Source organism: Lontra canadensis, unplaced genomic scaffold, assembly GCF_010015895.1.
Source record: "Lontra canadensis isolate GAN:19392208 unplaced genomic scaffold, GSC_riverotter_1.0 scaffold13, whole genome shotgun sequence".
Lineage (NCBI taxonomy): Eukaryota > Metazoa > Chordata > Mammalia > Carnivora > Mustelidae > Lontra > Lontra canadensis.
In genome coordinates this window covers 21,085,210-21,111,878 of record NW_022631007.1, presented here as the reverse complement: position 1 = coordinate 21,111,878, position 26,669 = coordinate 21,085,210, and the positions used below count along the sequence as shown (strand labels likewise).

The window sequence follows — 26,669 nt, the reverse complement described above, 5'->3', positions numbered from 1 at the left end:
AAGTCCAAATATAAATATCATTAATATCTTACTATGCCTGTCTTATCACAAATCTGGCCATTATTCCATCCGTCAATTCAGCTTAATTTTTTTCGTCCAATATACTTTTCCCCGAAAACTTTAGCATATGTATCATTAGAGTTCAAATGATAATGTTTTAGTTCTTCACTCTTAAAAATACATTAATAGGGGGCACCTGGGTGGCTCAGTGGGTTAAGCCTCTGCCTTCAGCTCAGGTCATGATCTCAGGGTCCTGGGATAGGGCCCCACATCGGGCTCTCTGCTTGGCGGGGAGCCTGCTTCCCCCTCTCTCTCTGCCTGCCTCTCTCCCTACTTGTAATTTCTCTGTCAAATAAATAAATAAAATCTTAAAAAAAAAAAAAACATTAATAACTTCATGGCTAACAACTGAGAACATTTTCAAATTTATAAAGAATTTTACATATGCTTTTTTTTTTTAGATTGTATTTATTTGACAGACAGAGATCACAAGTAGGCAGAGAGGCAGGCAGAGAGAGAGGAGGAAGCAGGCTCCCTGCCGAGCAGAGAGCTCGATGCGGGGCTCGATCCCACCACCCTGGGATCATGACCTGAGCTGAAGGCAAAGGCTTTAACCCACTGAGTCATCCAGGCGCCCCTTTACATATGCTCTTAAAAAAAATTAATAAACTTAATAAAAAAAACCTTGCAAAGACATTGGAGCTACTTTATTGGGCTCCAAACATTCCCATGAGGCCTCCTGAATTTTAAAAAAATAAACAAAATCCCAGGTTTTAAAATCCGGAAGGCTCCCTCACCTCACTTAGATTACTGAAGTATTCTCTGAACTAGTTTCCCTTCTTCTACTCAACTCCTCTAGAAGTCTATTCTCAACACAGGCAGAGTGATCCCTTTAAAGCCCAAGTAAGTACACATAAACACTCCTAGACTCAAAACCTTCAAACAGGTTTTCAATATAAGCCAGAGAAAAACAAATGATTGCAATACTGCCAACGTCCTCTGTGACTGGGCCCTCTATTTCTCCTCTCCTAATCCTCTCATCCTCATTCACTCTGAAATACTGCACATGCCAGAGTTCACTGAACACCAACAAACACAAAACCATCAAAGCAGGGCCTTTTGCTCTCATGGTTCCTCCTGCCTGGAATGAGTTTACTCCCTATCACAAAAGTTGCTAATTCCTGTACCATTTCAAATTACTGTTTAAATACCCTATTCCTGGGGTGCCTGGGTGGCTCAGTGGGTTAAAGCCTCTGCCTTCGGCTCAGTTCGTGGTCTCAGGGTCCTGGGATGGAGCCCCATATCTGCCTCTCTGCTCAGCAGGGACCCTGCTTCCCCCTCTCTCTGCTGACTACTCTTGACTTCTCTGCCTACTTGTGATCTGCCTGTCAAATAAATAAATAAAATATTTTTAAAAATAAATAAATAAATATCCTATTCTCTTTCCTTCTGTGACCATATCATTCCTCTCCAATGGCACTCTCCATCTAGTCTCTACAGTTCTCCATAATGTTCTTCACGAATATATTATATTCTCTATTGCCTCTCAGACCGACTAGACAAGAAGCTCCACAAGCTCCCTTTGTTCACTGCTATATTCAGTGTATAAAACAATACCCGGCATGTAAGTGCTCAATAAATATTTGTTACAAGAACAATGGTAGAAAAGACTAAAACCCGAGGCAAGTAATAACTTTAGGAAAATGTACACATTACACGCACTTATGTGCTTTAAATTTATACCTATTGATATTATCTTAAAATAACCCAAATAGCACTGAAATCAGTTAATGTTGTTCTTTTTTCCAGAAATGCAATCCCTTTCTATCACTAAGGGCAATGGGGATGAAATAAAATGCCTAGATCCTACGAACACTAAATAAAACAGCTCCCTTCCTTAAAGCAGTACTATTGCCTACACTAACTTAAGCAATTACTTATGTTCTATTAAAAGTAGAACTTCCTAGATCATAATGCAATTATACCACTATGATCCCTGTGCTTGGGCCAGAAACTTACAATGCAGTATCCAAAAAATCCTTACACAAAACGATACTTACAGTAGTCATAAGCTGCTCTGTAATATATGCTATTTCTTGTTGTTTCTGAAGCAACAATGGCATTCCCATCTCTAGAGCAGTTGCTCCCCGCAAATGTACCTTTTGAGCTGAATGAACCACTAAAGGTATGACCAGTTTTGCCCACCTAACTGACTCTTCTCCCATTTGAACTGGGGCTTGTTCAATTAGCCTGTAATAGAGAAATCAATGAAATTAGCTTGACCTCACCTTTTGACCTCACCTTTTATGTCTAAACTACCAGGAAAATAAGCAGCATACAGAAATATGCCTAATACTGTCCATCTATTTTAGAATATATACATATATGCATACATGCAAATATAACTTTTATTTACTGATTTCTAAGTTTCCATATTATTTTTATAAATTTTTAAAATAAGAATATACCATTTTGTCTTCAAATTAATATTTAAAGTACTGATCTTTTTAAAAGACAAGGAAATTCAACATTCTTTTAGAAGACAGCCAGAGAGGGCCACCTGGGTGGCTCAGTCGGTTAAGAATCTGCCTTCACCTCAGGTCATTATCCCAGGGTCCTGGGATCCAGCCCCGTATCACATAGGGCTCCCAGCTCAGTGGGGAGCCTGCTTCTCCCTCTACCCCTCCCCACCTCTGCTCCTGCTCGCTCTCTAATAAATAAAATCTTAAAAAGGAAAAAAAAAAAAAAGAAGAAGAAGAAAATAGCCAGAGAATTGTGATATAGTGTAAGCATCATTCAGGACATCAGAACACTAAGTAAAACAAATAGTTCAATTACAGAAAACTTTATAAGAATGAAAAACTAGGGGCGCCTGGGTGGCTCAGCTGGTTAAGCAACTGCCTTCGGCTCAAGTCATGATCCTGGAGTCCCTTATCGGGTTCCCTGCTTAGCAGGGAGTCTGCTTCTCCCTCCGACACTCTCCCTTCTCATGCTCTCTCTCTCTCTCACTCTCTCTCAGGTAAGTAAATAAGATCTTAAAAAAAAAAAAAAAAAAAAAAAAACACCTAGTAAGATAGACCACACAACACAGTCTGTGTGCCGTTAGCATGTCCCTGAAAGAACAGGGATGCACAAGAAGGTGGTAAAGCATTTTCCTGTTCTCCCATCTGCTGCTAGTTGCTGTTAATGCCTTCTTATATCTCCTAACCCTAACCCTAACCCTACCTGGGAGCCTATTATTATTATTATTATTATTATTATTACTTTTTAAACTCTTGCAAAAGCTTTAATGGAATTAATTTTAAAAGTCAGAATCAAAAGAATAAATGAAACAAGATGGGATCAGAAGGGAGACAAACCATAAGTGACTCTTAATCTCACAAAACAAACTGAGGGTTGCTGGGGGGAGGGGGGTCAGGAGAGGGGGTTGGGGTTATGGACACTGGGGAGGGTATGTGCTATGATGAGTGCTGTGAAGTATGTAAAGCTGGCGATTCACAGACCTGTACCCCTGGGGATAAAAATACATTATATGTTTATTAAAAAATTTTTAAAAATTAAATAATTAAAAAAAAATCAGAATCAAAGGGCACCTGGGTGGCTCAGTGGGTTAAGCCTCTGCCTTTGGCTCAGGTCATGATCCCAGGGTCCTAGGACCAAGCCCATATCGGGCTCTCTGCTCAACAGGGAGCCTGCTCCCCCCCCCACTCTCTGCCTGCCTCTCTGCCTACTTGTGATCCCTGTCAAATAAATAAATAAAATCTTAAAAAAAAAAATCAAAATCATTTTTGCAGCAGCAACATAACCAAGTTTTTACCTAAGCTCTATACCCAACATGGGGCTTAGACTCATGACCCCAAGATCAAGAGCAGCATGCTCTACCAAGTAAACCAGCCAGGAACCCCAACCAAGACTTCGTTTTTAAGACTCAGTAAAAATAAAGACAATAAATAAAGAAACCTAGTAACTTAAACATATCTACTTCCTTCTTTTTCCTGTTACCTTTCATCCTTGAGACTTTTATAAGACGTTTTGTTCTTTTAACTTCTAACTCATATTCTAGTCCCCAAAGTCCACTCCTTGAAGTAAATTCTAAATTTAATGAAATTATTCTTCCAAAACAGCAAATTCATACCTTATGATGACATTTAATGCTTCATAATCAACAACTGCAGAATGCATCTCTCCTTTATTAAATACTATTTCTAATGAATCAATTATACTGGATACCTAAAAGACAGAACCAAATAAATACAAATAGGCCTCAATTTTTTAAGTGGCATGTAGTTAAGAAAATGTATACAAAAACCATACTCACTACTTTGCCAATGACTTCAGCAGGAAATGTCTGCTTGGATATCACCCACAGTGCCCTAGTACGTACATTTTTGTCTGGGCTTTTAACACTATCATTCAATTTTAAAAGCAGTTCTTGAGTATCTGTCTCTGAAAAACAAGCAGCCTTAATTATATGGAACAGTTTGTATCCTTTAAAATCTCAAATACAGAAACAATATATATATATATATATATTCCTGTCAAAAAATTAAATGCATATTCAGAGAAGAGGATCAGTGAACCAATGCTAGTATCAAATTTCTTCCAAAACACAAAACTTAGGTTAGATGGGAAAGTATATTCAGAGAAAACAAACAGTATACTTAATTTGTGCAACTGAAAAAATTTCATAGGTATCATTAGTTTTAAACATATAAAACAATTTTTGGCAAGATGTTACGAATCCTACACTTCTGTTCTAAAATGAACTTCTATTTTAGATTAGGAATATCTGTATGTATAAAAAAGGGCATAAACTTTACCATCAGAAAAGAAGATAGTAATAACTTTCAGGCATCCTTATTCCCTGTCCCGGATTTCCCCCTTTCGAAAGATCACCTCCTAGGTTTCCATTAAAATGGCAAACTACAGGGACGCCTGGGTGGCTCAGTTGGTTAGGCGGCTGCCTTCGGCTCAGGTCATGGTCCCAGCGTCCTGGGATCGAGTCCCACATCGGGCTCCTTGCTCGACGGGGAGCCTGCTTCTCCCTCTGCCTCTGCCTGCCTCTCTGTCTGCCTGTGCTCGCTCGCTCTCTCTCCCTCTGTCTCTGACAAATAAATGAATAAAATCTTTAAAATGGCAAACTACAGAGTGGTAATTAAGATTACTTGAAAACTTAGCTGCTTTTGGATCCAAATTATCTCAATACCACTATGTAAAAGAACTTTTCAATTCAGCATGTTCCTTAGGGTATATGCTTGTTTTATACAATAAAACACCATCTAAATTATTACCTTTCAAAGCATATATGCTTTATAAAGGAGAAGGTTCAGTTTTTAATAATTACAATCACTTTAAAATAGGTTTATATTCTTTTAGAGCAAATCTGGTGGTATCAAAGGTAAAGCTATATCTAGAAAAAAAGAGATCTTCTAAAAGATAATAACCAAAACACTAGTTCTTTCTCAAAAGTAAATCCTAAACTACTAAACTTATGAAACTAATAGAGAACAGTACTTTTAACATATCAAACCATATTTATAAACTCTAAAAATATTTTTTCTGTGTCATAGTGGGTGCTGGATACTCCCAGACCAAGTACCAAAATATAAACTCTAAAAATATTACGTTACAATAAATTTAACTACCTGATAATCCTGAGGTAATTTTGGGATTATATAAGCAAAACCCCAAGGCCTGTAGAGCAGCACTACAGAGGTCTGAATTCTGACTGGAAATGTGCATCTACAAAAACAAAGAGTACATTTGTTATAAACAATTAAAATTATAAATTCTCAGAGAAATAGACCAGAAAATAAAAATATTTTAATCCAATCAATCAACAAATGTTTGAGAATAAATAAAAAAGGAATAAAACCAGGAAGCCATTTATATAGCTTGGCAAAGAAAGGAAGAGCACTAGAAAGAGATCACATAAAAAATAATGTTTCTCTTAACATCTCCACACAGCTGAAAGCAATAAAAGAGCCAACAAATGGAAAATGCTGAAGACACCTCCACTAAGGTAAGCAAAAGACTCAAAAACAAAAGCAGGCATCCTAGCTTTGGAGTGGAGTGACACCTCCCAGAGAGGGGTTGGAATGGAACATTTACGGATGATCTGAAGTGATAGGAGCTTTAAACATTAACTTAAAAGAAATCCCTACTTTGTAAATTAGAAAATCTGAGTATCAATCTGGAATTTAAAGCCCAACCCATATTACATATGCATAGGCTATAAAATCCCAACTCTGTCAAAGGTAGTCTTATAGTCCCCAACCCTATGTTTATTTGTAACTGTGTCTTTCTTGGTACCATTTCCTCTTTTAAAGTGATTTATCTTCAAATCCCCCCACTGCTCTGAATCAGATATCCAAGGAATCCTCAGGTATTTGCTGCTCCTGAGCAGGAAAAATAGGTATGTGAATAGACACTTCCCTGGGGCACCCCTTTTATAATTAAATAAAATACAAAAAAACAAACAAACACTGGAGCATAAGATGTATTATTATTATTTTATTTGACAGTCAAGAGATCACAAGTAGGCAGAAAGGCAGGCAGAGAGGGAGGGGAAAGCAGGCTCCCTGTTGAGCAGACAGCCCGATGCAGGGCTTGATCCCAGGACCCTGAGATCATGACCTGAGCCACCCAGGCGCCCCGCCTAAGACCTATTAAAACAATGAATTCAGACAACCACAGAAAAAGCATTACTGAGAGCTACTACTGTATCTCCTGGAGAACAGCTAACTGTGATCAACATTTTTTTTATTAAATATATACTCCTGAAGTATTCCGTAACAGTGTTGTCTTCAAGAATATTGTGGGTGGGGCACACGGGTGGCTCAATCCTTTAAGTGACTCTGGCTTTCAGCTCAGAGTCCTGGGATCTGAGTTCCAGTTCTCTCTCCCTCTCCAGTCCCCTCTTAAGCACTCTCTCAACTATATCAATCCTTGGGAAAAAATGTTGTGGGTTCTGGGGGTATTCAGTTAAGCGTCTGACTCGGGTCATGATCTCAGGGATCATGGTCAGGGAGTCTGGTTGAGATACTATGCCTCTCCTTCTCCCCCACTCTGTCTCTCAAATAATAAATAAAATCTTAAGACAACTATAGAGAAACATGTTATATTTCACCTAACCTGGCTCCTATTCTAAAGGAATTCAATTATCCTTGTAGTGCTTAATAATTCACCTAGAAAGCTTCTGTTGACTTTCCTATCATTAACCGCCCACATACTTTCAAATAATTATTCAACAGGCATTTAAGTTACAAACTCTATTAAACAGTGCAAGCAACTGAGTTCCTGATCCTACATGTTCTTGAACACCAAATTTATGAAGATGCATGTTTTCATCACATCCAATATATTGCTGAGATGTGGAACACAATAATGAAAAAAAACCAGGATATTACAATTAATACTGTCAAATAATACTATCAATAAGTCCTGAACTACTACACAAAAACTAAGCTCCTGCTTACACAAACAAAAAGCACTACTACTGACTATAATAGGAATACTCATGGGTAGGCAGTACCTTAACTGCCTCAACATTTAACTGGAAATCATGCTAAAATGTACAATAAATGAGAATATTTCTTTTTAAAAACATAAAACATGGTCCTAAAAATAAGAACTCTGGAGATGTAGTTCAACCTCTTCATTCTAATAGCAAGGAATTCAGAAACAAAGCGTTAAGGACAGTCACAAAGCCACTGCGTACTGAGGATAAGAAGTCCGCAGTCTGATGTTACTATAACACCTCCCTACAAATAAGCAAAGAAGATAATCATAATAACGGTTTTTTAACCAGATAAGAGTGGCAAAAATTGATGGTGAGTGAAGGAGTTAAAAAAAAAAAAAAAATACTGCCAAAAAATAGACCAAAGACAAAATTATAGAATCATTTACTTTCAAATACATCCCCAGAAAAAAACAAAAAACACGAAATAATTGCTGTTAACTGCTTTTAAATTATTAGTACAGGTTTTGGGAGAGCGCAGGACTCTTGATCTCAGGGCAGTAAATTGAAGCTCCACAATGAATGTAGAGATTACGTAAAAAAATAAAATCTTGGGGAACCTGGGTGGCTCAGTGGGTTAAAGCCTCTGCCTTCAGCTCAGGTCATGATCCCAGGGTCCTGGGATCGAGTCCCGCATCAGGCTCTCTGCTCAGCGGGAAACCTGCTTCCCCCTCTCTCTCTGCCTGCCTCTCTGCCCACTTGTGATCTGTCAAATAAATAAATAAAATCTTAAAAAAAATAAATAAATAAAAATAAAATAAAATCTTAAAAAAAAAAAAAAGCATAGGTTTTGTATTAACCTGGCAATGGGCAACATTACACTAGTTAAACCAATTTCTTCTACAAAGTGGAGATTCAAGAGTACCCTCACAGGCACACAGAGGATTAAGAGTACAGGTAAGGTAATTAAGAAAGTACTCGATACATATTAAACATATTAAACACTAACACAATACTATAATGATTCCGTTTCAAAGTTTTTATGAGTCAGCTGTTAAAATTTTTTTCCCCTCAACAAAAAAACCATTCAATAAACAGATACATACTTTTAAAACTCTGAATAGCTGAGGAAGTTTTTTCTCAATTTCCATAATGACTTCTTTTCCATCTTCTCCAGTCATTCGACTTAAAAGTAGAAAGAACACAAACTTATGCAAATGACACACAAAAGAAACTATAATTACACCCTAAAATACCCCTTTTTATCCTCTTTCTGAAGTTTGTTAGAACTCTACCAAGCTGAGGAGCCCAGTGCTTAAAACACTTAATACCTGTAAATACATCATGCAACACACGGCCTGAATTTAATGCAAGAAGAACCCTTAAGAGTAACTTTTGCTCCACAGTGTACACATTTGGACCATATCAGCATGTAAAGAGGGAACACGAAAACCCAGTGCGAATTGCAAATTCACTAAAAATTTATTAAATCTTTATCGTTTTGTACCAACTGCTACCCTTTCCTAGCTTTTCCAAATAAGTAGATAACTCAGCAAAATGTGATTTGCAGATTTAAAAAGACTGTGAGGCATTTAGTTAAAAATGAAACCCGGGTTAGTGCTCTCTATTAAGTAAACGATTCTGAGTTAACGCACTATCCCAATACCTGGGCGGCTTACACTGAAAAGCATCCCGCCAGCATCCCCACTTCCAACCAAACTTAAAAAAAAAAAAAAAAAAAAAAAAAAAATTCCTTCGCCAGCCAGACACACGTGGGGGCTTCCTCATTCCATACCCACGCTCTGAGCTCTGCAGCAACACCGGGAACGTCACTTAGCACGCACCACCTCCCCCCACCTTGCCCGCGACCCCGGCGTCCTCACAGCTGCCAGACCCCTAGAATACACAAACTCGCTTCTGCGTGCCCCCGGCAACTATCTTCTCCCCAAAACCCACCAGAGCGCTCACCCCCAACCCCGGCGGGCCTTACCTGGTCAGGGTCAGGTAAGCGTCGGTTTGCTCTCCATGGGGGGCGGAAGGGTCTTCCAAAGTCTCCAACAGCGGCGCCAGGGGGCTCTCAGCCGGGGCCGTCATGTCGGCCACACTAAGGCACGGACCGGAAAAGAAAACCCAATGACCGACGGAAAGAGCCCCGCGGCGGCCGCGTCCGAGCCCCTGCCCCAGACCCGCGCGCCCGTCCCCGGCCTCACAACCCCATCGCGTCCACATGCCCGGCTCCTGGCCCCCAAATCCAAGACCCTAACCTCCTGCGCCTTGCAACACGCAGCAGGGCCCACGCTGCGCTCCGGCCCAGGCCCACTCCCGCCACCACTTTCCCGGGCAGCTTTCAACAGTGGGAGGAGACCCGCCGGGGGCGGGAGAAGCCCGGGGAGCGAGGCAACCAGCCGCGAGGGGGCGGAGGGTGCGCTAAACTGAGAGTTGCCAGGGCCCAGCACCGTGGCCCCGATACTTACCCCACGTACGAAGATCAGGGTTGCGTCCTCTCCGCGGCTACCCCGCGGCACTCCGACCGAGCCAGCACTCGACTTTCCCGGCTCGGGCTGTTTACTCTCGCGTGCGGCCCGCTCCCTCCCAGACCAAGATGGCGACAGGGGCGGGCCCACGAGCGCGCGGGAGTAGGGCAGTCCTGGCGGGAGAGCCTCGAGCCGATCCAACAGGCAGAGGCGCGCCGAAGTCATCGATAGCCTCCCAGCGCATTTGGTGGCTTCGCCTAGCCCATTAGGGGCGTCTTATAGGTGGGGGTGTTTTGACCGAAATTTAACCCGCGAAGGACTTGAAATTCAAAATGTGAATGACTCGTCAAAGTTCACCAGACTAAATTTAGTGGGTCTTCAGACTCTTTTCGAATTCCAAGCCCTGTGCTTCTTGAAATACTAGCAACAAGTTATTTAGCAAGAGATGACCGCACTGTAATGTTTGAGACTAGGAGCTGCATCTAGATGGGTGTAGATTCCAGCCCTAGCTCTGGGTGACTTCAGCAAATTAACCAACCTTTTTAGGCCTCGATTTCCTCCTTGGGAAAATAGGGATGATAATGGTAACTGCTTAAGGTGAAAGTGAAGTGAGAAAAGGTAGCAGAAGCCTTTGGTTTTCACATTTTAAGTGTACATAACAATGGCCTGGGAGTATTCATGATTAAACCATAGATTTCTGGGCCCTGCCCTTAGACATTGTGATTCAGTAGATTTAAGTAGCTCCCAGAGATCTGCATCCTTTTATTTAGGCCCCAGGTATTGAAGGGTGGGACTTGGCCAGGACTTCATTCCGTGGAGAAAAAACTGTAAGCTCTTGATGAACAACTTTTTTTTTTTTTTTAAGATTTTATTTATTAGAGAAAGAGAGCAAAAGCAGGTGGAGGGGCAGAGGGAGAGGGAGAAGCAGACTCCCCACTGAGCAGGGAACTCCCCCTCCCACTTGGGGCTAGATCCTGGGACTCCAGGATCATGAGCTGAGCCAAGGGCAGATGCTTAACCAACTGAGCCACCCAGGTGCCCTTTGATGAAGAATTAATATGCTGCTCCCCTTTTCCGCAGCCTCTGAGCCCTGTCCGTATCACACAGGATTGTATCAACTTGAAACCAGGAATCTAAGGCTTTGGCAGAAAGTGGTTTTTCCACTTTGTCCTCACAGGTTTTGGATCCCCCACCCCTCAAGCTTCCACTTAAGGAGTATAACTATCAGCTCCAGAGGTCAGGGCCACATTTACCCTTCTCTGCCCTGAGCCAAGTGTCTGCCAGACTAAGAACTCAGCACAATACATGTTTCTTAAGCAAAAAAAAAAAAAAAAAAAAAAAAAAAAAAGGAAGAGAAGAAAGGAGACAGATCCTGTGAAACAAACTATGGACATTAAAGAGTTTAAAAAAAGAGTGAAGAGTTGGATCTGGGTGAAGTGAAGGTAAAGAAAGGTTTTCAGTGCAGCCTGATAGTTCTATAAATGTCAGTAGGGAAAGTGCTCATTTTGTGGGTTTTGCAAAGACAACATGGATATTTAAGAAACTAAAGTTTTGAGACGATAAATGGACAAGTTTGTAACATTAAGATCTCAGTATAGTAGAGATGTTATATTGGAAAGTGAGAGAAGATCTTGAAACCGTATTTTTTTTTATAGTGGCTATGAGATGAGATTAGTAAAAAGGACACTGAGTTTGCCTTAAGAAGGTACCTCTGCCCCTCTTTCTGCGCCTTCCGGCGCTATATTCTTCCAACACTTATCACTATCTGATGTTTCATTATATATCTATTTTTTATTGTCTGTCTCTCCCCATGGGAATGTAAATTCTTTAAGAATAGGGACTTTGTTTTATTCATGTTTTTCCTTGTATTTCATTTACAAAGAAGAGGTGGGGGGGGGTCATGTTGCTTGTACCTCTTTCAAATGCATAGTCCTGTGATCTTCCTAAAATGTTTCATTGTAGTATTTTATAATTGCCACTCCCGGGACAATCAATCATGGGATGAATTTCAAAATTTTTGATATAACATGTAAGCCTATGATGATTGGGCACCTGCTAATCCTTCGTCACCAGCCTTATACCCATTTCAGTCAAATTTTGAAGAGTGGACCAGGATCTCTAGTAATTCTTTGGTCTTTGAAGATCTCTGTTCTTGCGTTTAGAGCATTAATTGCCTTTTTCAAGTATGATAAGTAAGAGTAGATTAAAGTAACAGCTTTTCATTAAATCCTTCCTCTCTCTACTCTTTCCACAAGGAAAATTAAATGCTTCTACCTCCTTGCTGACATAGATCTTTATTTGGAAAACTGTTAAAATAAATAACTCATTAATTATTGTTGTTTAGTGTTTTTTTTTTAAGATTTTATTTTTAAGTAATCTCTACACCCAGTGTGGATCTCAGACTCACAACCCTGAGATCAAGTATCCAATGCTCTACCAACTAAGCCAGCCAAATGCCCTGTTATCCTTTACTTACAAATGTCTGAGTGACAGGGTTCAGAGTTACTCTGAGGAGAATTAGTTCTAGCCTAATCTCAATCAGTGCCCCTCCCTCTTTTTTGGTATTTTCTCATCTAATGAGATTACAGAGTGAAGACAAATCCTCTTCCTCACCCAGACCTCTCTCCACACCCTTCCAGGAGATTGCTGTCCCCAAGCTTCTCTTTTATAGACATTCTGGAACTACTACCTTAGATCTTCTTTAGCTAGGCAATAAATTCAAGACAAATCCTCTTCCCCACCCAGCCCCCTCTCTCCATACCCTTACAAAGAGATTGCTATCCCCAAACTACTCTTTTGTAGAAATTCTGAAGCTATTACCATAGATCTCCTCTTTTTAGGCAATAAATTCATAGTACCCGCCATTCAATAAGTACATTTTGTTGCTTTTTTTCATAAGTATATTTTGAATTAATTTTTTATGCATTAATTCATCCATCTTCATCTAATCATTCAACCAATATACAATTTCTGTCTTCTTTGCCTCTTCAAATCCTATGTATCTTTTTCTCCTCAGAACATCATGAAAAGCCTTGCACCTTCAATCCAGGATAGCTTCTAACTTCCCCATTTCTGTCTTTAACCACATCATTACTCAGCAAATATCAAGCCTATAATCTTGGGTGTCTCAATGACTCTTTTCTCCTATGTGCCCCCGGTAGTCCTAATGATTCCTTCTATTTAATAAGTGTTAGACCTGTCCACCTAATACCTACCTACGATCCCAATTTATGACCTGAACATAATCATTTCAAGATTATAAAATCGCTTTTTAACTGCTTTTTATTGAGTGCTAGATATCGCATATTCATTATCTCATTTATTCCTCACAGTGGTTCTAAGATGAAGAAGTACTTTTCCTGGATTTACAAATTCAGCCCCGAGTCAGGCTCTCTGCTCAGCAGGGAGCCTGCTCCTCTCTCTCTCTCTCTGCCTGCCTCTCTGCCTACTAGCCTAATCTCTGTCTGTCAAATAAAAAAAATCTTAAAAAAAAAAAGAGTAAAATAGATAATTTTAATCTAGTCATATGTAACTCCATAGCTAACATTTAAGCTACATATATTCATGAACATTTAACAAGCTCTATCCTGCATAAAGCACTGGTGTAGTATGGTTTTCATAACAGATTTATTCTTGAACATGGTAAAAATAATTCAATATAAAGAGTCCTATAGAGGCGCACTAATTACATGACTGCAGTAGTAATTCATTTAGCAAAGTATCCGTCTGTAATCCAAATTACTGGTGTTAATGCAGTACCCCAGCTCTGGAACCAAATAGATGAGGATTCAGATATGGGCTCTGCCCCTGTGTGACCTGAGATCTCCCAGAAAAATGTTTAACTTGGGACACCTGGGTTATTTATTTATTTATTTATCTGTGAGAAAGAGAGCACAAGCAGGTAGAGGCAGAGGGAGAGGGAGAAGCAGACTCCCTGCTGAGCAGGAATTCCACATGGGGCTCCATCCCATCCCAGGACCCTGAGATCATGACCTGAGCTGAGGGCAGACCTAACCCACTGAGCCATCCAGGTGCCCCAATCTGCATTTTTTTTAAAGATTTTATTTTATTTATTTGACAGGGAGAGAGAGATCACAAGTAGGCAGAGCAGCAGGCAGAGAGAGAGAGAGGAAAGCAGGCTCCCTGCTGAGCAGAGAACCCGATGTGGGGCTGGATCACCAGGACCCTGAGACCACGACCTGAACCGAAGGCAGAGGCTTTAACCCACTGAGCCATCCAGGCACCCCCATAATCGGCATTTTAATAGGCACACTAACTGTGTCTTTTTAGCACCAAATTGGAGATTCCTACTGTGTACAAGCCACAAATTTTCCTTAACTTTTATAGAAGAGCTCTTAACTATTAATTTTATTTGTAATTGGAAAATAAATATCTATTTTTAAAAGAACACACCTAAAAAATGAATAAGTTAAAATAAAATAAAGGAACCCAGCTATGTATAGCTGGAATCCTTTGCCTATATCTCAAAACATATTCATGCAGAGAAAACAAAAGTCTTTCATAAGCTCAAAAACTACAAAAATAATTGAAACTGACAGCCTTGAGGAGCCAAAAGAGAAAGTGACTCATTGTTAGGCTTCAGGCCTTTCTAGAGAAAGAACATAATCACAAATTTAGAAAATTAACCCAGTTTGAATTCATCACCAGAGCTGCTCATGGCAGGATTAAATGCTCTGTTTTTCTTGATCACTGGGTTATGGAAGTTTTTCTTAAACTGTCTATTCTATTAAATTAATGTAACTGGAAATTTTAAATCCCCTAAATGTAGTATGAATAAAACAGAATTTTGACCTAAATTTGTAAGCTTGGTTGTCTGCTTTCATATGATACTTGTGGAAATACAAGTCAGTGCAATCTCTAAGAAGGACAATTTGCAGAATTTATCAAAATTTCAAATTCTCAAAGTTTTTATTGCTGAAATCCCATTTTTAGATGATTATCCTACAAGTGCGCTCATTCATGTGTAAAGTAAACTATGATGACTTTTGTTCATTGCAGAGTTGTTTGTAAAAAAAAAAAAAAAAAAGGCAAAACCAGAAATGACCAAAGGACATGCTAAATAGATTATGGTACATCTAGACTGTAAAATACTATATACTATATAGCTATGTACTAATATATAGTGATATCCAAAATGTATTTAATGGAGAAAAGTTCCACTGAAAAGAGCCAGACATTCTTTGAGAAATAACTAATTCTAGGGATGGAGATGAAAAAATTGTAAGAGCCTGTAACATCTTTTGGTATCAGAAAGTAAACAAATGCTTAAAAAAATCACATGAACATGTGAACACAGCTCCGCAAACAGCTTGAAGTGTTCCCCTGGCTGAGTCTGGAATAATAGATTATAAACGATGAAATGAAAAAGAATCTATGAGCCCCTAGTGATACTAAACAATATAAATAAATAAAAGTAAGGTAGGGAATGACAGAGTTAGGAAATCACCATTTTGCAATCATGAGAGTAATAATTGATTCAGGCAATAATCATCAGTAAGTGCTAAAACCATTGAGTAAAAGTCTGATTGGGAACATAGCCTCGAAGTATCTCCCCTTAAGGTACTTATCAAACAGGGTTGCCTGGGTGCTCAGTCGCAGGTAAGCTCCCCTCTCTTGGTTTTGGCTCAGGCCAAAACTCAGATCATGTCATGATCTCATAGTGGTGAGATCCAGCCCTCCATCAGGCTCTGTGCTGAGTTGAGCATGGAGCCTGCGCCATGCTCTCCTCTCCCCCTGCTCCTCCCCTGCTCATGCACATGTGTGCTTTCTCTCTCAATAAATAAATAAATAGATAATAGATAAATAAAGAATTAAAATTTTTACAAAAAGATATACAGGGGCGCCTGGGTGGCTCAGTGGGCTAAAGCCTCTGCCTTCGACTCAGGTCATGATCCCAGGGTCCTGGGATCGAGCCCCGCATCGGGCTCTCTGGCATGGAGCCTACTTCCCTTCCTCTCTCTTTGTCTGCCTCTTTGCCTATTTGTGATCTCTGTCTGTCAAATAAATAAATAAAATCTTTTAAAAAATTAGGGGCACCTGGGTGGCTCAGAGGGTTAAAGCCTCTGCCTTCGGCTCAGGTCATGATCCCAGAGTCCTGGGATCGAGACCCACATCGGGCTCTCTGCTCAGCGGGGAGCCTGCTTCCTCCTCTCTCTCTCTCTGCCTGCCTCTCTGCCTACTTGTGATCTCTGTCAAATAACTAAATAAAATCTTTGAAAACATTTAAAAAAAAATCTTTTAAAAAATAAAAAAAAAAAAGAAGAGAGATACCAAATAAAAGACAAATGGTAACTTAAAATGGAGACCCCCACAAAAACCATCAAAACTGGTACAAACTGATATGGTATGCCTGCCAAAAATTCATAACTTGAATCTATCCATGAGGAAAGAATCAGAAAAACCATAATGAAGAATATTCTATAAAAACCGAACCAAACCAAATAACAAAAGTCAAACAAAAAACTGCCCTATAGTCTTCAAATGACAAATGACAGTGTCATAAAAAACAAAGGAAAGCAGAGGGACTATTTAGAAAGATCCAAGAGACATGACAATTATGCAATACATAGGGGCCCACGGGTGGCTCAGTCAGTTAAACAGCTGACTCTTGATTTCTGCTCAGGTCACGATCTCAGGGTCCTGGGATCCAGCCCCACATCAGGCTCTGCTCGGTGAAGAGGCTGCTTGAGGATTCTCTCTCTCACTCTATCCCTCCCCCTGCTTGCACACTTTCTCTCAAATCTTTAAAAAAAATAAAATGCAATATGTAATTGTGGATCAATACATTTTGGAAGCAATAAATTTTGCTCTAGAAGAGTATTAAAATTTGAACAAAGACTACATTTTCTGTATTTGATAATTGTACTATGGTTATGTAAGAAAATCAGAATAAGAAGTTCTAACAAATTTAGGAAAAAGATTGTTGGTTCTGTAACCATAGATCCAAGTTGCAACCAGAATCAGTTTTAAACACATTCAGTGGATAAACACAAATCATCTTGGTGAACCTGCTTTTGCAAGCTGACCAATCATCATCAATTGGGAAAGTCGGCTGAGCAGGGCTGGATTCACTCCAAAAAAGATGATTCAGAGAACAACCAATTAACAGTGGTCACTAGCGTAAGCAAGCTTTAAGGGTAGTGCCAACTGATCTATGCCTCTGAAAGCACACCCATCTTGAATCCCATGCTTCCCAAAGACCCAGCAATTGGCTTTGCTCAGACTTTGCCTGACCAATATTCATCCTTTTATTTCAGAAATTGAGTGGTAGTCTCCTTATCCATCGGTAATTCTGGAGTTCCCATAGGTCATTTTGAAAATTCTTTGTTGACAGCATTTCAGGTAATATTTGGGGCCAATAGTTAACTGGGCCCCTTGTGCCCAAACTGTCAGTCAGGTCAGCTTTGAGATGAGTCAGTCTCAATAACCATTTGAGCTCTTTTTTCATTGAATTTTTGTTATTGCATTTATTCTTCTAGTTTTTGTAACCAAGAAGTTCTTTGCATAAGATCATTAGGTTTGGGGTGCCTGGGTGGCTCAGTGGGTTAAGCCTCTGCCTTTAGCTCAGGTCATGATCTCAGGGTCCTGGGATGGAGCCCCGCACTGGGTTCTCTGTTCAGCAGGGAGCCTGCTTCCCCCTCTCTCTCTGCCTGACTCTCTGCCTACTTGTGATCTCTGGCTGTCAAATAAATAAGTAAAATCTTAAAAAAAAAAAAAAAAAGATCATTAGGCTTAGGTCTTTGTTCTGAGTAATTAGACCTTTTGGTTTGGAATAACACCATTTGGTAATTACACCAAGGTGTTTAATGAGGTTATGAGACCTTTTGGCTTCTAAATCTACCATTTGAAAATGTTTGCTGTAAACCTGCTTATTCTCCTGCTACATGCTTTGGTTTTTGTTTTGCTTTGTTTTAATATATTTTTAAAGATTTTATGTTTAAGTAATCTCTATACCCAATATCAAAAGTCTCTTGCTCTACTGGCTAAGCCAGTCAGGCACCCCTGTTTTGCTTTTCAGAAATTTAAAAATATGTATTTTTAAAGTTCATTTAAAAACAATAGTAAAGCCATTGTATGTTAACATAAAAAGTATATGTAAAAATAAATAACAAGATTTTATGAAAAAAAATAGGAGCATAGCATTATGTTTTACCTTTTTGTAGGACTAAATAGAAAATAGCTGAGTTCTTGTAAAGGCTTCTGCCTTTAATTTATTGTGTTCTTGGGATGCCTGGGTGGCTCAGTTGGTTAAGCCGCTGCCTTTGGCTCAGGTCATGATCCCGGGGTCCTGGGATGGAGTCCCGCATCGGGCTCCTTGCTCAGTGGGGAGCCTGCTTCTCTCTCTGCCTCTGCCTCTGCCTGCCGCTCTGCCTGCTTGTGTTCTCCCGCGCTCGCTCTCTCTCTCTCTCTCAATCTGACCAATAAATAAATAAATAAAATCTTAAAAAAAAAATTTATTGTGTTCTTTTTTGAAGACAGGAAGAAAACGCATCCTGGCACAAGCATGTAGTTGGAAGAGGGAGCACTATTTTAATAGCTTTTACAGACAATTATGTCTTCTCTGCTAAAACACTAGAACTTGACAAGCAATAGTTTCTTAAAGATTAATTGCTTTTTATTGCTAGATATTCCATTGAATGGATATACCACATTTATAAATGGATATACCACACTCATAAATTGCTTATCCATTTATAAGTTGTTTGAAATTTGAAGTTAAATTAAAATCCTGATCTAGGGGCACCTGGGTGGCTCAGTGGGTTAAGTGTCTGCCTTTAAGGTCATGATCCTCCAGTCCCTGGGATCCAGCCCTGCATTGGGCTCCCTGCTCACTGGGGACCCTGCTTCTTCTCCCTCTGCCTCTGTTCCTCCTGGCACTTGTGCTTTCTCTCTCTCTCTCAAATAAATAAATAAAATCTTAAGAAAATCTTTTTGAACATATACGGTAAATTCTGAATGTCTCAAGGAGAAATAAACTTCATTTTCTTTGGTTTAATAGAACCACTGACATAGTCGAAATATTGAATAATCCAATGTCTTGGCTATATTGAGATCATTATCAAAATATTCTTGGGGCACCTCAGTGACACAGTTGGTTAAGCATTAAAATTGGATTTGCCTTGTGGAAAACCCAAAAGATTCCACTCCAAAACTGCTAGAACTTGTACAGGAATTCAGTAAAGTGTCAGGATATAAAATCAATGCACAGAAATCAGTCGCATTTCTCTACACCAACAACAAGACAGAAGAAAGAGAAATTAAAGAGTCAATCCCATTTACAATTGCACCCAAAACTATAAGATACCTAGGAATAAACCTAACCAAAGAGGCTAAGAATCTATACTCAGAAAACTATAAAGTACTCATGAAAGAAATTGAGGAAGACACAAAGAAATGGAAAAATGTTCTATGCTCCTGGATTGGAAGAATAAATATTGTGAAAATGTCTATGCTACCTAAAGCAATCTACACATTTAATGCAATTCCTATCAAAGTACCATCCATTTTTTTCAAAGAAATGGAACAAATAATCCTAAAATTTATATGGAACCAGAAAAGACCGCGAATAGCCAAAGGAATATTGAAAAAGAAAGCCAAAGTTGGTGGCATCACAATTCCGGACTTCAAGCTCTATTACAAATCTGTCATCATCAAGACAGCATGGTACTGGCACAGAAACAGACACACAGATCAGTGGAACAGAATAGAGAGCCAAGAAATAGACCCTCAACTCTATGGCCAACTAATCTTCGACAAAGCAGGAAAGAATGTCCAATGGAAAAAAGACAGCCTCTTCAATAAATGGTGTTGGGAAAATTGGACAGCCACATGCAGAAAAATGAAATTGGACCATTTCCTTACACCACACACGAAAATAGACTCAAAATGGATGAAGGACCTCAATGTGAGAAAGGAATCCATCAAAATTCTTGAGAACACAGGCAGCAACCTCTTTGACCTCAGCCGCAGCAACATCTTCCTAGGAACATCGCCAAAGGCAAGGGAAGCAAGGGCAAAAATGAACTATTGGGATTTTATCAAGATCAAATCTTTTGCACAGCAAAGGAAACCGTTAACAAAACCAAAAGACAACTGACAGAATGGGAGAAGATATTTGCAAACGACATATCAGATAAAGGGCTACTGTCCAGAATCTATAAAGAACTTAGCAAACTCAACACCCAAAAAACAAATAATCCAATCAAGAAATGGGCAGAGGACATGAACAGACATTTCTGCGAAGAAGACATCCAGATGGCCAACAGACACATGAAAAAGTGCTCCATATCACTCGGCATCAGGGAAATACAAATCAAAACCACAATGAGATACCACCTCACACCAGTCAGAATGGCTAAAATCAACAAGTCAGGAAATGACAGATGCTGGCGAGGATGCGGAGAAAGGGGAACCCTCCTACACTGTTGGTGGGAATGCAAGCTGGTGCAACCACTCTGGAAAACAGCATGGAGGTTCCTCAAAAAGTTGAAAATAGAGCTACCCTATGACCCAGCAATTGCACTGCTGGGTATTTACCCTAAAGATAGAAAGGTAGTGATCTGAAGGGGCACGTGCACCCGAATGTTTATAGCAGCAATGTCTATAATAGCCAAACTATGGAAAGAACCTAGATGTCCATCAACAGATGAATGGATAAAGAAGAAGTGGTATATATACACAATGGAATACTATGCAGCCATCAAAAGAAATGAAATCTTGCCATTTGCGACGACATGGATGGAACTAGAGGGTATCATGCTTAGTGAAATAAGTCAATCGGAGAAAGACAACTATCATATGATCTCCCTGATATGAGGGAGAGGAGATGCAACATGGGGGTTAAGGGGGTAGGAGAAGAGTAAATGAAGCAAGATGGGATTGGGAGGGAGACAAACTATAAGTGACTCTTAATCTCACAAAACAAACTGAGGGTTGCTGGGGGGAGGGGGTTTGGGAGAGGGGGGGTGGGGTTATGGACATTGGGGAGGGTATGTGCTATGGTGAGTGCTGTGAAGTGTGTAAACCTGGTGATTCACAGACCTGTACCCCTGGGGAAAAAATATATGTTTATAAAAAATAAAATTAAAAAAATAAAAAATTAAAAAAAAAATTGGTTTTGCCTTAGATCATGAGCTCATGGTTGTGAGACCGAGCCCCACATCGGGGCTGAGTGCACTTGGGATTCTCTCTCTTCCTCTCCCTCTCCCTCTGCCCACCCTCTCAAATAAACACATCTTTTTTAAAAAAGAAGAAGAATATTCTTTGATCTCTGTGATACAAGATTGTGCAGAAAATAGTCAGCCTAGCAGACCTAAAGTGCTATGCTTGGAAATGCCTGTTTGCAAGGTTGGCTCATGGCCGGCATCAGGGAACTTAGGTTTGGGGAGGGTTCCCATTGTTTACTGATGAGACTGGCTCGCTGAAATTTTGTACAAAGAATATGTGTTTTGCTGAGTACTTGCTTTTCCTTTTGGGAGTCTGGAATTTGGGTACATGCCAAGGGGTGTGCCTACATGACTAGCTCCCTGTGGAACCTGGGGCACTGAATCTTTAATGAGCTTCCACATTTGGCACCATTGCACACGTGTTGTCCCAACTCATCACGAGGAGGATTAAGCATGTTCTGTGTAGCTTTACTGGGAGAGGACCCCTGGAAGCTTGCATCTGGTTTCTCCCAGACCATGTCCAGAAGCTTTTTCTCTTTACTGATTTTGCTCTGTATCATCTGTACCCTTTCAGCCATGAGTACTACTACTGTACACGGAGTCCTGCGAGTCTTCCTAGTGAATCATTGTCCCAGGCAGTGGTCTTGGGGGATCTTTAATCCAAACACCTACAAATGCAGTAAGTAAGATCTACTTTTTGAGAAAAATATACTGCAACTTTTACACACAACCAGAATACAGTGCATCTTGGTGTGAAAACTCACATACTATATATGATTTAGAAAACTACCCTCCAAATATCTATGGTTCCAGAATTCCTATGGATGAAAAGACTCCACAGACTGGACTGGGCATTTTAACTTGGAGCAGAGCACATAAACATATGGATTGATTTTTTTCCCCCCTGAATTACTTAAATCTTTCTTCTTTTTTTGATAACTTTTTTTTTTAAGATTTTATTTATTTGACAGAGAGAGAGACAAGCCAGAGAGGGAACACAAGCAGGGGAAGTGGGAGAGGGAGAAGGAGGCCTCCAGCTGAGCAGGGAGCCTGATGAGGGCCTTAATCCCAGAACCGTGGGATCATAATGCGAGCCGAAGGCAGATGCTTAACGACTGAGCCTCCCAGGCACCCCTAAATCTTTCTTTTTGTACAAACATGAACATGTTAATCCATGCTCTAGGGACTTTAACTCATTAAAAAAAATTACCTACAAGACCTATCCCTTAAGGAAGCAGCAAAATAGAGGGTGGGTAGATGGGGGGAAAAAAAGAAAAAAATAAATAAATCTCCTTGCCTTAGAGCAATTACAGGCTTCAACAAATAAGTCAAAATACCCTCAGATCTCATACTAGCCTTTATGTCTATGTTGCTACACACGATAAATCACTGTGGCTAGCAGACACTGCTCAGTATTTTTTTATATATATAATATATATTATATATATATTAAATATAAATAAAAATAAGTATTTAACGTATTAAACAATTATGAATTATCATTATTTTCTCTCTCTTATATAAGCAAATACTGGTGTAACAACTCCGTAAACCTACCCCATAAAGGACAATCCCATTCTTGTGTTTCTGTAATTAAAGAAGCTTTCCATAATCAGAACATAACTTTTTGTTGTTTGGGGCTTTTTTTGTTGTTTTTAACACCAGATTTATCACTTTTTTTTTTTTAAGATTTTACTCATTCATTTGACAGAGAGAGAGATCACAAGTAGGCAGAGAGGCAGGCAGAGAGAGAGGGGGGGGGAAGCAGTCTCCCCGCTGAGCAGAGAGCCCTACGAGGGACTCCATCCCAGGACCCTGGGATCATGACCCGAGCCGAAGGCAGAGGCCTTAACCCACTGAGCCATCCAGGTGTCCCAGATTTACCACTTTTTTAAAACAAGAGATTTTTCCCCAAAATGAAGAATACAAAACAAATCCAGTGTCCATGCATTTCCACTGCCGTCTTTTTTTTTTTTTAAAGATTTTATTTATTTATTTGAGAGACAAAGAGGGATCACAAGTAGGCAGAGAGGCAGACAGAGAGAGTGGGGGAAGCAGGCTCCCGCCAAGCAGAGAGCCCGATGAGGGGCTGGATCCCAGGACCCTGAGATCATGACCCAAGCCGAAGGCAGAGGCTTAACCCACTGAGCCACCCAGGCGCCCCTCCACTGCAGTCTTGACACCTCCTTCACTCTCGGAGCAAGCTGGCTCCCTGAGAATCTGATGGTGGTATATGGGGTAAGAGTTCCTCTGGGCTGGGTTTCTCACTGTGCCTCCTCTGAGTTTTAGGGATGGATTCTGCAAGCTTTATCATTGTGAGTGCGGTCCTTGTCACCTTCTCCCGTTGCCATGGAGACATGGCCAAAGTGGACTTAAGATGGCATGCTGGGTGTTCAATTGGTTAAGCGTCTGCCTTCGGCTCAGGTCGTGATCCCGGGGTCTTGGGATGGAGCCCCCTGTCAGGCTCCTTGCTTAGCGGGGAGCCTGCTTCTTTCTCTTCCTCAGCCTGCAACTCCCCTTGCTTGTGCTCTTTCTCTCTCTCTGTGGGTCAGATAAATAAACAAAATCTTAAACAAAAACAAAATGAACATAAAAAGCAGGTTGGGGATCCACTCTTCATCTGTCTCTGAGGATGACTGGTCACTGGTCAGCCTGACGGCGGCAGGGGTGGAGCAACGGTTGCAAATCTGCTCTGCCGCATTGGGGTCAAGGTGCAGCTCCAGCAGTCGGAAGTAAACCGGATTTTCCAGGGGCTGTTGTCTTGTAGTCTGCGTGGGTCAGGTGGCGGGAAGGCATTGTCTGAGGCTCAGGTCCGCTCCCGCCCAGCCTGGTGAACAGAACTTTGGACACTGTACTACCAAAAACCAACTCAGCATTGTTTGTTGACAGATTTTTTGTGTTTGTTTAAATCTCTTTTTTAAAGATTTTATTGATTCATTTGAGAGAGAAACAGAGAGAGCACAAGCAGGGGGAGAGGCAGAGGGAAAAATGACTCCCTGCTGAGCTGGGAACCTGACGTGGGACTCATCCCAGGAGCTGGAGATCATGACCTGAGCAGAAGGCAGAGGCTTAACCATCTGAGCCACCCAGGCATCCCATCGACAGATTTTTATATTAAAAATATGAAAAGGGGCACCTGGGTGGCTCAGTCAGTTGAGGGATGGACTCTTGGTTTCTACTGAGGTCTTGCTATCTAGGTGGGGAGATTTTGAGCCTGCACTGGGCTCCACATCACTGGAGAGTAGGCTTCTCCCTCCCTCTCCTTCTGCCCCTCCCCCTGCTTGTGCCCGTGCACACACACACTTTCTCTGTCTCTGAAATAAATCTTAAAAAAAAAAAAAAAATAGGAAAAGGGCACCTGGGTGGCTCAGTGGGTTAACCCCTTGCCTTCGGCTCAGGTCATGATCTCAGGGTCTTGGGATCGAGCCCCGCATCGGGATCTCTGCTCAGCGGGGAGCTTGCTTCCCCCCCTCTCTCTCTGCCTGCCTCTCTGCCTACTTGTGATCTCTGTCCATCAAATAAATACATAAAATCTTTAAAAAAATAAAATTAAATTAAATAACAAATACATCAATTTCCTGATATCTTCATGCTAAAATAATTGCTGTCACAAAGCTAAAGACTCACAATAGAAAAGGTATTATAGATGTCAGTATACAATATTGTAATCACTATGGAAACATTTTACAAATTTATAGATACACATTAACAGATTGCCATGATAAACAGATTTCTCCAATTAAAGTCCATATATAACATTATATAAAACAATAAACATAAAAATAACAGGAAATCTAAGCAGAAGTTCAAAGATTCCATCATAGATGCATAAAATCTGGACACCCAAATCCTGAAAAAAAAAAACCACTGGGAATAATCGTGTTATAAGATTCCTAAGGACAAAATCTGGCAAATTCAGAATGGCTACCTGGTAGCACCCAATTAAACCCCAGATGAACACTTGAGAAAGTCTTTTATGGAACAATCCATTCAGAGTATGGGTAAATTGGACACAAAATCAAACCCTTATGGGAAAACTTCTAGGAACAGAGGACTTGGCCAGTTTATACCCACTTGCAATCAAATTAACCTGGAAAAATTGTAAAGGTAGGCATAGTCTAGGACCATGCCCAGAAAGATCCTTTGAGCATCACCATATGCAATTTTTTCAGTTGCTTCCCTCTCTGCTTTATGAATACATACTCATAATAGTACACTTATTTTCTAGATAAACTAAAATGCTTTCCTGTTGAAAGCATGACACTCATACAGGTTAAAAAACTATTAGATGTTGTGTTTCCTAGTGTAGAATATTCTATCTTATTTATCCAATAGTGGGGACACATCTAACTGGAAGTTATTTGTGAATTTTAGTTACACATTTTTTTGCTCTTCACTCCAAAACCTTATTGTCTGTATCACTGCCAATCTTCTAGAAAAATTCAGAGGACCTCAACATAACTGAAAAATTACATCTGTTAGAGATCCAAAGCTGAGAAGCTCCAGTAATTGATGGTTCCTGAAAGTTAACATCTGATTCAAGATCATTAGAATAAGCTGATAACTACACACTGTAGAACATGTCTGTCCAAGATCATTGGAACAATATTCTCTGTTTATCACACTCTTTCTTAAATATTTTTATCATTTTTTTCTTTTTTTAAGATTTTATTTATTTATTTGACAGAGAGATCACAAGTAGGCAGAGGTGGGGGGTGGGGGGAGCAGGATCCCCACTGAGCAGAGAGCCTGATGTAGGGCTTGATCCCAGGACCCTGAGATCATGACCTGAGCCGAAGGCAGAGGCTTAACCCACTGAACCACCCAGGTGGCCTTACCATGTTTTTTTTCTTTACTGATTTAATGTTGTTTGCTTTTGATTCAGTCTGGTCATGTTCCCCTAGCCAGTAATGATGTGCTTAGATAAAAGCTTTACTGAAAACAATCACCACCTCTCCTCAGTAAAGCTGGGGGAAAAAAATTAAGCAAATAAAATTTTTAATGTTGGGGAAGAAAAAAACTAAAAACAAAACAATCATTTCTTGAATTCAGTAAGTTAGTTGCCCTAATAAGCCTTGTTAATACAACCAATTTGAAAAACGACATGAATATATGCAGTAAAAGTATAAAAATTCATATTAATGTATCAGATTATATGTGCTATGTATTGACATTTACATTAATGTAATATATATTAGTTAAGATATATAAAATAATATGTAAAATTATATTATTAATTTCCTCCAAATTATATTCTTTGTTTACAAAATACAAATGAAAAATTTTTTTTTTGCTAGACGAGGAAGATGTAACTATTCTTCAGCTGTAGCAGAAACTGTTTCTCAAGACCACATCCAGAGCCAATATATCTCCAACTCTATTGAGATCTCTCCTGTTTCTTAGCACTCCTAGATCCTTTTTCCTACGTGAAAATCTGTTTAAGGCTGACCCAGAACCATGGTTAATTGATCTATAGGGCTATTTGCAAGATCATTCCATGGGTATAACTCCCCAATACCCTCAGTGAACTCCATTTCTTTATTTTTTAAA

General features: G+C 40.0%; 1 protein-coding gene and 1 pseudogene across 1 annotated transcript in view; both read right to left on the bottom strand.

Annotated features, from left to right (window-relative positions):
* The window catches only part of RIF1 (replication timing regulatory factor 1), a 55,743-nt gene extending 45,667 nt beyond the window's left edge, over positions 1-10,076 (bottom strand). The window contains 7 exon segments of the mRNA XM_032857758.1: positions 2,061-2,250; positions 4,136-4,230; positions 4,319-4,446; positions 5,646-5,742; positions 8,566-8,644; positions 9,450-9,563; positions 9,934-10,076. Of these exon segments, the coding sequence (XP_032713649.1) occupies positions 2,061-2,250; positions 4,136-4,230; positions 4,319-4,446; positions 5,646-5,742; positions 8,566-8,644; positions 9,450-9,553 (693 nt within the window). The 5' untranslated portion in view covers positions 9,554-9,563; positions 9,934-10,076.
* Positions 10,077-23,307: 13,231 nt separating this feature from the next.
* On the bottom strand, positions 23,308-26,013 carry LOC116867933 (annotated as a pseudogene).
* Between the last annotated feature and the right edge of the window lie 656 nt (positions 26,014-26,669).